This window comes from Lathyrus oleraceus, chromosome 5 (genome assembly GCF_024323335.1).
Source record: "Lathyrus oleraceus cultivar Zhongwan6 chromosome 5, CAAS_Psat_ZW6_1.0, whole genome shotgun sequence".
NCBI classification, from domain to species: Eukaryota; Viridiplantae; Streptophyta; class Magnoliopsida; order Fabales; family Fabaceae; genus Lathyrus; species Lathyrus oleraceus.
The window spans coordinates 357,141,863-357,152,405 of NC_066583.1; the positions used below are offsets into that span (position 1 = coordinate 357,141,863).

At 33.5% G+C, this 10,543-nt stretch overlaps 1 protein-coding gene across 1 annotated transcript; it reads right to left on the reverse strand.

Annotated features, from left to right (window-relative positions):
* Nucleotides 1-5,720: 5,720 nt before the first annotated feature.
* On the reverse strand, nucleotides 5,721-7,604 carry LOC127078969 (F-box/kelch-repeat protein At3g23880). The gene is made up of 2 exons (XM_051019387.1): nucleotides 6,289-7,604; nucleotides 5,721-6,123 (listed from the first exon to the last, which is right to left on the reverse strand). The coding sequence occupies exon 1, from the start codon at nucleotides 7,320-7,322 to the stop codon at nucleotides 6,291-6,293; it is 1,032 nt and encodes a 343-aa protein (XP_050875344.1). The 5' UTR covers nucleotides 7,323-7,604; the 3' UTR covers nucleotides 5,721-6,123; nucleotides 6,289-6,290.
* Between the last annotated feature and the right edge of the window lie 2,939 nt (nucleotides 7,605-10,543).

Genomic DNA, 10,543 nt, shown 5'->3' on the forward strand with positions numbered 1-10,543 from the left:
TGGTATGTTCAGTGGTCCACATACATCAGTATGTATGAGGGCCAAAATATCATTAGCTCTTTCACCTTTTCCTGTGAATGGAGACTTTGTCATCTTTCTAATCAAACAAGATCTGCATGTCTCATATGATTCATAATCAAAAGAGTCGAATAGTCCATCTTTATGGAGTTTGGAAATGTGTTTCTCATTTATGTGGCCTAATCTACAATGCCAAAGGTCCGTTGGATTTAACTTATTAGGTTTCATCCTTTTAGTATTAATGTTATAAATATGCATTTCAAGATCAAGGACATATAGTCCATTGTTCATTTGTGCAGTAGCATAGAATAAATCATTCAAATAAATTGAGCAACAATTATTCTTTATTATAAATGAAAAACCAAACTTGTCCAAACAAGAAACGGAAATAATATTCATGTTAATAGAAAGTACATAATAATAGTTCTCTAACTGAATTATTAAACAACTAGGTAAAGTCAATACATAAGTTCCTACGGCTAAAGCAGCAACCTTTGCTCCATTGCCAACTCGTAGGTCAACTTCACCTTTTGCCAAGTCTCTACTCCTTTTTAGCCCCTGCACATTGGTACAAATGTGAGAACCGCATCCGGTATCTAATACCCATGATGCAGAAGTAGATAAATTAATTTCAATAACAAAAATACCTGAAGTTGAAGTCTCTACTCCATTCTTCTTATCTTCCAGGTACTTTGGGCAGTTTCTCTTCCAGTGTCCGGTCTTACCGCAATTGAAGCATGTGTCTTCCTTTGCTATGCCTCCACTAGGCTTCAAAGCAGCAACAATGAGTTTGGGTTTGGCAACTTCCTTGCCTTTCCCTTTATCATCCTGCTTGGTGGGTCTTTTGTTACGTCTCTTTCTATTTCCGATCATCAGAATGGACTTCCCTTTTGACTTCAGATTCTGCTCAGCAGTTCTTAACATGGCTAGCAGTTCAGGAAGAGATTTGTCCATATCATTCATATTGAAATTAAGAACAAATTATCTGAATCTATCTGGCAACGATTGCAAGATCAAATCAGTCGCAAGTTCCTTTCCGAGGGGAAAACCCAACCTCTCAAGGTTTTCCACATACCCAATCATATTGAGCACATGGGGACCTACAAGGGCTCTCTCAGCTAACTTGCCTTGAAAAATGGCTTTTGAAACTTCAAACCTTTCATGCCTCGCTTGCTCTTGATAGAGCATCTTCAGGTGTTCGATCATATCAAACACTATCATGTTCTCATGTTGCTTTTGCAACTCTGAGTTCATGGTACCTAGCATGAGACAAACAGTTTCATTAGCATCATCGACATGCTTCTTATAAGCATCTCTTTCTGCCTTAGGTGCAAAACTAGGAGGTTCGTCTTCAGGAACGAGTTTCTCCTAGACATACAACTTTCTATCATGTTTGAGGACAATCCTCAGATTTTGGTGCCAATCCAAAATAATTGTCCCAGACAATTTTTCCTTGTCAAGGATTGATCGCAAAATGTTGTTAGAGGTGTTTGTTGTCATGGTAATCTACATGAAAATAATGAAAATATAAGTATCAATAACATATTTAATTAAGCCTTTAATTAAATATGCTCCCACTATTTTACTCAAAACAAATGACCCTCGCCATTTGATTCGGAAAATCCTATCGGAAGATTTTCTAGTGGGTCGAGATCCACATTTCACTTTGTTTTAAGTCCGCGTAGGCGGATTACATAAAACTAGGTTATTTAGGTAGGAAATCCTTCCAATTGTATCTAATACAACTCTCGAATATTTTAGTTGGGTGAATAACTCCTTATTCCAATCCATCATATGCATCATTTCCAACTCTTGCTTCTAAACATATATAATCTTATCATAATTTGTTTGGTTAAGTTTGACCCATTGTTTTAGCAATTGGATATTAAAATTATCCCATCGCACCTTACTAATATAGAACATGCACCTCGCGTAGGCGAAACCTACATTATCCGATACTAGTCTTGATGAGTGCTAAAACTTGGAAAGCATAAACTTAATATTTAATTTGAGAGAATTTGCAATTATTCTGATCTCACCGGCTTATTTATCATATAAATCGTCTCTCACATGCATCAACATACATTCACATGCATCAACATACATAATGAAATAGTTATGGCCCCTAGCGCAATTGTTCTCCCAAGCCAATGAGAGAACCTAAGCTAACCTAATAACGATCTAAGCTTCTCCAAGCAAGATCTCCAAGGTTGTCCTCTTTTGATATTGTATTCTTCTATTTCTTCATAACATTATATTACATAAAAGAAACTCGTTTTACATACAAGGGAGTGTGATGAGAAAAGAAGTTACATTAAGATATTAAAAGAGAGGCATGGCACACAGGTCGTATTTTAAAATCCCAAAACAAAATAAAGAAAAACTAAGGCCATAACCTATCACCACAAGACAATAATAATAAACACATTATTATTAATTTAAATTCTTTTAATTAATTAAAACCAAATTAAATTTCGGCGACCGATCACACTACGCAGAGTTAGCCGGGGGTTCCAGGGGCAGCGCCCCGATTCAAATTTTTAATGAACAATTCATTTGAAATCGACGTCATTTTTTGCATCAACACTTGATACTTTAAAGCACAACTCGTACGCAGTCACAATCCTAATCACATAACTCTTTGACATCACAACCCTTGTGCCGTCATTAATCCTAATGCATCAATTTCAGACAGTCAAACACACCTCGATTGTTAATTCAATATGATTGATCAACACGTCATTGCTTCACCATACTAATGTCAGATCAAGAAGCAAATGACCATTGATCGCTCAAAGGAAAACAACCATTAAGTGTTTGAATGAACGAAACAGAAACAACATATCATATATACCATATTTTGCATCAGGATTACTTATATCATATATATAACTTGATCGATCTCAATTGCGTAACCTATGGACGATCGATGTATCGCTGCTTTACCATACTAATGTCGGATTCCGAAGCATAGTCAACATCAATCATCCAAATCATACACACATGATGCCAAATTTAATTACTCGTTTATTCTTTGATTCATTCTGTCTTTTAATCGTATTAATACAGAAAATACAGAAAATAAATAGCTATCGGATGCATGGTTTCGTAAGTGGCTCTGATACCACTGAAGGAGAAGAGCGATCCAAAACGCAGCGAAATTTTAAAAAAAATCTCCTTTAGTGATCCTTACGAATGGGCATGATCAGTGATATAATTGTTACCTCTTGTGGCGATTGAAACTTTTGATACAGATCTGCGGAGCGATCACGAACGTTGAACGATGACAACGCCTCTACTCAGTCCACATGGACGGATTCCTTCAATCTCAGTGCTAGCTGCTACGAATGAAGGCTTTGAGTGAGAGAGAGAGAGAGAGAGAGAGAGAGAGAGAGAGAGAGAAAGAAGAGAGAGAGAGAGAGAGAGAGAGAGAGAGAGAGAGAGAGAGAGACGAAATTGCAACTGCATAAATGCTTCTACACAAGGGTTCTATTTATAGAACCACTTGTGTGGGCTGCAAGCTAAAAAACCCACTTAAGTGTATGTGACCCATATCTTATAATATGCCAAAATCACATAAGCGCGTGATACCTTACCATATTTTGTATTCTACTTAAGTACACCGTAGCTTACGATGTTCTACAATTCACTTAAGTGCACCGTACCTTACGATGTTCCTTAGTTACTCTATCTCTCATCAGTCCGTCCTTTTGTGTGTGACCCTGTAGGTTTTCGCGGCATTGGCAATTATATTAAATCACGTATTTAACATAATAAACATTGAGCGGTATCTAGCAACACATCACTGCTACCCAAGACACAAAAATGTCATGTGATCTGACAAATCCTTTTGTGATAATACTTATATGTACAATTACCCTTTTTCCCTTATGTCTATATTGAACATAAGGCATAGATCGTGTCATCCTTGTCTAGTTCAATATTGGGCCCATAGACATTTATCCTGTTACGCAGGATGGGCAAATTCCATCTAGGTCACTCATGTCCCTCAGCATGCTTCGTGGAGTACCCATCAATTGTCTTTATGGTCATCCAGTTACCGACAACGTTTGATCAGCAATAAGGCACTCGACTCTACATCTAGGGTCCATAGTGGTTTCAGGTCGAAGGGTGGTATACACCATTATCACCATGAAAATAACTTATGGCACTTTGCATAACATTCTATATAGTATTCTCATAGCGGGTCAATCCAGTATAAATATTACTCTTAATATTCATACTATGTTTAAGACTTGATAACTCCTTATCCATGATCCATGAGATGTGATCATCAGTCTATATACATAATAGTCTTAATGCTTTAATGTTATCCCACTTCACAATAAAGCTCAACTACGGATACTTTAAGAATAATGTCCTTATGTTTAATGTGATCTCATGATTAAGTCACACTTGATACATTAAACAGTCTAGCTATTCTAGGGACTTTATTAAACAAACATAATAAAGAAAAAGTCTTTTATTATTAATAAATAATTCGATATAGGTACCAAAATTATTGCCCTCTAGGGCTTACGCCAACAATAACCGTTGTGAAATATCTTTTAGTAAATACAAAAAAAAACGCCCCAAAAAAACTTATTACCATGGTTAACAGGAAGCCGTTGTAAAATGGGTGTTACGAAAGATCTATTTTGTAGTAGTGTGTGGTTTATTGTCTGGTCTGATTTTGATTATTTTGATATGTATTATTTATAAATGACAATGGAAAACATCTTTAACTCTCAAGGCATGTGGTTCATTGTAAACTTATTTGCATATTTCTTTCTTCAAAGAAATTATATTATTGATATTTAAGTGTCAGTAATTAAATTCTACATCCTTTAAAAATGAAGAAAATGATAGATATATAAGAGATGTGTCTCATATATCTAATGTCTTATATTTTGGAAGAATATGTGCCATCAATGTGTCTTATGCATTAAGGAGGTTTAACACATTGTTGGATTTCAACATTCTCTCGACTCTTCAACAAATAGCATCGAAGTTTAGGTTCAACTCATTGAAGAAGCAAAAATAAGATCTTAATATTGATCAAGTCTACTGATATGATATGAGTACCTCACACTTGTAGTAAGATTGTGGGAACAAGTGATGACAGAGATTGATGGAACAAGTTTGAGTGAAGGTTGTTAGAACAAGTGAGTGATCAAATAGCATCTCAATTAAAAATAATAATATATTAAGATATAAAAGAAAGATGATTCATATATTTAATGTTTTTAGATTTTTGATAGAATTTTGGTGTCAAAGTCTCCTATAGATCTTGGATGTTTAGCCCAGTACCTCTTCCAATATTTCTTGGACTTTCCCATTAATATCAATAAAAATGAAACATCATATTTTGATATTAACATGTAACATTAAAAAGCAAGACAACACAAGTGGTGATAGTAACCGGATGTTATAGATGTTATAACATCATAGGTAATTTGTTGAAAGATAGACAATTGTGGAGTTTCGCAAACAAATTATTGAACCTGACCTTACTTATATTTTTTTATGTGTAATGAACAAATAAAATGGAAATGAGTATGTACTTTGTTCTTAAACTCCACATGCAGGAACCTCCCTGTGGTGTGTGCAAGAAGTACAACGTTGCTTGGTTTGTTGTCTTGGTGAGATATTGGTTTGATTTTCTGTCTAGTTGGAGTGTTCGTTCGATTCAGATTAACAAATTAGCTTCAATCAAATGTATATTAAATCAATTACCATCAATCACTTATAAAATTGTAAAGAAACAATTACCATATGATTTAGAAAACTATGCATCAGCCACATGCTCACCATGTAACACCAAGCTGTCTAATAACAGACAAATCTTATGACAGTAAAAATCTATCGCCTTAAATGCTTCCACTCAGACCCTAATTACACCACACACTGCACTTCAATCTGCCAGAACATATCACATTGGCGCACCCACCACAACAATGCAAATTAGAGGAGAAATTTGCACTAAAATTCTACATAGAACAGTTACAATCCAGCCCCCATGCAGACATGAACAACCCGAACCGAAGCAGTACTAGAATGCAGATCATACATAAACAACGCGCCGAAGTGAGACTCCAACTAAACCTGCATCAAATTGTAATAAAAAAGTTCAGAAAAAAATGCATCAATTCGGCTGACAGAACAAGCCTCACACCCGAATAAAAAAAACTTCACACTTGCAGCCGCAGAGACAATAATTTCAAACAACATAAATTAACATAACAGGTTAATTATTGAAGAAGGACTTACTTTCAACCGGTCGTAACCAAACTTTCGATATAATTTTGGGAAAACATCCACAACACATTGTTTGTAATTCTAGTTTTTTCCACTCTATTATCTCTCCAATTATAGAGAAATGCGTGCTCTTCATGACTGTTTGCTAATATAATTGTTTCACCGTCTTCAGAAAGGCATAGTGGATACATCATATAATGGTAATTATACTGTAGAGAATCATAATCAAGAAGATCGTCATAACTAATTTTAAGGAATTGAGTCCAAGACTTCTGGTCTCCAAATTCCATCATCATCCATATAACAAAATGGGTGCTCTCAATATGATATGAAAAACAAAGACAGTCTCTCAACACAGCAATAGTTGGCAAAATGGATGGAACTTCATCTAAACCTGAAGGCGGAAGCAACTGGAGGTATGTCTCCGTAGCCAGATCCAATGAGACAATCATAAATTGATCAATATTCGGAATATCTTCGTAATCCTTCCAAAAATATTCAGAATTTGGAATGGCCAACCAGTTAACAGTGCCATTCAAATATACGCCTTCATTCACACGTTGGTGTCTATGACGAACAAGAGTCACATGATAGAAAGGAACTATAGGAAAACATTGAATATTTTTCCAAACATTATCACCGAAAGTGAAAATTTTCACCTGATTAGGACAAAATGCCACTACTTTATAAGTGTCTGTTGATTTATCATAACCAAAGGCAAACCTGAGATAGTTAGATAGGGTTTCGTCGGCGAAATAAGGATGGCTTTGGGGATGAGTAATTTTGCCTACAAACTGAGATATTTTCTTGGTGGCGGGGTTCCAGAGACGAAACGAGGTGTTTCGATCACGTGGACCATATGGAGCAGAAGGAGTTAAATAAGAATTGAACAAACAGAGTAATCCATTGATGGAACCGATAACTCGGAAACAGTGTTTGTAGTTCAATTTGTAATGAGGGAGAACGGTGATGGTTATGGATGGATTATGAAGTAAGTTGTTGAGGGGGAAGGGTACCACGGAACAGTCCCTAATAACAGGAAGCATCCCATGTAGTCCTGCACAAGATCAGCGCGAGATGCATGTTTCGTTTCTGTGATTGTTGACGTTGCTTTTCGATAAAGAAAGGATCGGAGACGAGAAATTCCCATGGTTTGCAGACGCATTTGAATCGCAAAATAGATTTCACCGGAAGGCTTGATAGGACTTCTGAGATGAGTTCGTCAGGAAGGATTACCGGTGACATTTGAGCGAAGATACACAAAGCCAGCCTAGAAGATGGAGAAGGAGAATTTAAGCACCATATGGGTTTTAATTTGAATAGGTTAATTTAATTTGGTCTTTGTATATTCTGCCAAAAACATTTCCATTCTTTTCTCTTTTCTTTGTTTCTTTTTTTTAAGAGTTTAATTGAAATACATTGACAGTGTAAAAGGATTTTATACCATCAATTAATCATATACGTCGGATATTAAAAGAAGTTTGACTTTTATTTTAAAAATCTATAAAGTAATACAAACGGATGATGGTGATGAATCGACGGTGTAAAACTTTTTACACTGACAGTGTATAGTAATTAATCTCTTTTTTTAATAGCATTTTCATTCTTTTCTTAAGCATTAAGTTTAGTTTTTTATTTATTTATTAATGTTTTATTTACTATATTTTTATTTTAAATTAATAATTGAAGTATTGGAAAGTGAAAAATGAATTGGTTGAGTTAATAGGTTAAAATGAACTAATATTGATTTGTTTGAGTTCTTTGCGAATATCGCTGAGATTAAAACTTAAATATGGGAAATTTTATTTCGAAAAGATCGGATTGAAACAAAGTTGTTCCAAAAATATTATCCCGATTAATATACGTTAATATTTTAATTAATATTATTTTTTTATTTTTTATATAAAAATAAATTATTTTTATATTGATTAAATAATTAATATATCTAGTTTATAAATCGATTAAATATATTAATCATTTAATAATTTTAAAAATTGAATTTTCTCTTATATAAAAGAATGAGGGTAATATATAACTAAATTTTTGTGTAAATTTATAATTTATTTTATCAAAAGCTTATAATATATATGCAATATCAATAAATGAGATATGAAAATGGTTATTTTATATTTTTTAAGTTTAAAATTTGATGGACATTACTCTCATGAGTATTAAATATTAATAAAATAATAGATTTATTTTCTTGATTTTTAGTGGTTAGTTTTGTTGAATTGTAACTCTTTGTGTTGAAGCAGGTTGTTCGATAGAAGAAAGTTATATATAAAAGAGAGAGTTAGGATCCGTTGACACCCGGTGTAAGTCTAAAAAACTTACACCAAATCTTAACCATTAATAGGATTAAATCAAACAGTTATATTAAATAAAATTAAAAAATAATAATAATAACAGTCATTTCTTTTTTCTAAAAAATAAGCTATTTATACGACAATTTGATTTATTTATAATTACGGTTGAGATTTGGTGTAAGTCTTTTAAACTTACACATGATGTCAACGGATCATGGCTCATATATATTGATCTCTGCGAGATTCGTGGGGATACGTGGGGACGGGGTGGAGGACCAAATCCCTCGTGATGAGGATCAATGATATATAATAGATTCGAGGGCAGGAATCGAGATGGGGATGTATCCTCAACCTTGTCTACCTCATTGACATCCTTAAAATAAATATGAAATTTGAGATATTATGCTTTTCAAAAAAGATGATATGGCATGAAAAATTAATTTAATTAGAATTATAATTTTTTTTAATGTTTTCTTTAAGTCTAAAAGAAGTGATTTTTTTCTTTGTATTTATAATCATAACTTTTATAAAAGAAGAACAAAAAAAGTAAAAAGTCATTTAATTTTTTTATAAATTAAAATATTAGTTTAGATATCCAATAACATAAATATAATATTAAAAATTAAAATATAATTAAAATTACATAATTATTGAAAATGCTATAAAACTAAATAAAACAATATAGAGATCAAAGAGAGGAAGAGAAGAGAGAAAGTAATATTATATTATCTTCTTCAAAAGTACACTTTACATTGCAATGTGAATCTTATTTATAGGACCTAGGAGAGATGGAAAATCACAACTGTTAATATGGAATAGAAAGATGAAAAGAAGAATAAGGATGAACATCCACTTTTATCTTTATTCATAACACTCCCCCTTGGATGTCCATTGAGGATATGCCTCGTTAAAACCTTACTAAAAAAACTCAATGGAAAAAAATCTAGTGAAGGAAAAAGAGTACATTATCCTTTCATTTATCTCTCTCAGCTGAATGATCATTTCTTCGATGAAGACCAATCTTTTGTACTAGTTGATTAAAAATTCTACTTGGGAGTGACTTTGTGAAAAGGTCTGCAAGATTATCACATGAACAGATTTGTTGGATGCCTATATCACCACTCTTTTGAAGATCATGAGTAAAAAAGAACTTTGGAGAAATGTGTTTGTCTGATCTCCTTTAATGTAACCATTTTTCAATTGAGCGATGCATGCAGTATTATCTTCATATAAGGTCGTTGTATTTAATTTTTCAGATAAACCACAAATATTTTGTATGTGTTGAATCAAGGATCTCAACCAAACACATTCTCGACTTGCCTCATGTAATGCTAAAAGTTATGCATGATTAGATGATGTTGCTGCTATAGTTTATTTCACCGATCTCCATGAAATAGTTGTACCCCCGCATGTAAATAATAACCTGTTTGTGATCTACCATTATGAGGATCTGACAAGTAACCTGGATCTGCATAACCTGTTAACTCGAATATGGATACTTTGGTATAAAACAAACTCATGTCTATTGTACCTCTAAGGTAACAAAGTATATGTTTGACTCCGTTCCAATGTCTTCGTGTAAGTGAAGAATTGTATCTTGATAATAGATTGACAACAAATGATATATCAGGATATGTATAATTATCAAGGTACATTGGTGCTCCAATTGTACTGAGATATGGTACTTCAGGACCAAGCAATTCTTCATCATTTTCTCGAGGTCTGAAAGGATCCTTCTTCACATCTAATGATCTAACAACCATTAGAGTAGACAACGGGTGGCATTTATCCATATAGAAGAATTTTAACACCTTCTCTATATAGCCTTCTTGATGTACAAATATTCATTTGTCCAAATGTTCAATTTGCAAACCTAGACATAATTTTGTATTTCCTATGTCTTTCATCTCAAACTCTTTATTTAAACAATTCATAGCTTTTGGAAGCTCTTCAGGAGTTTC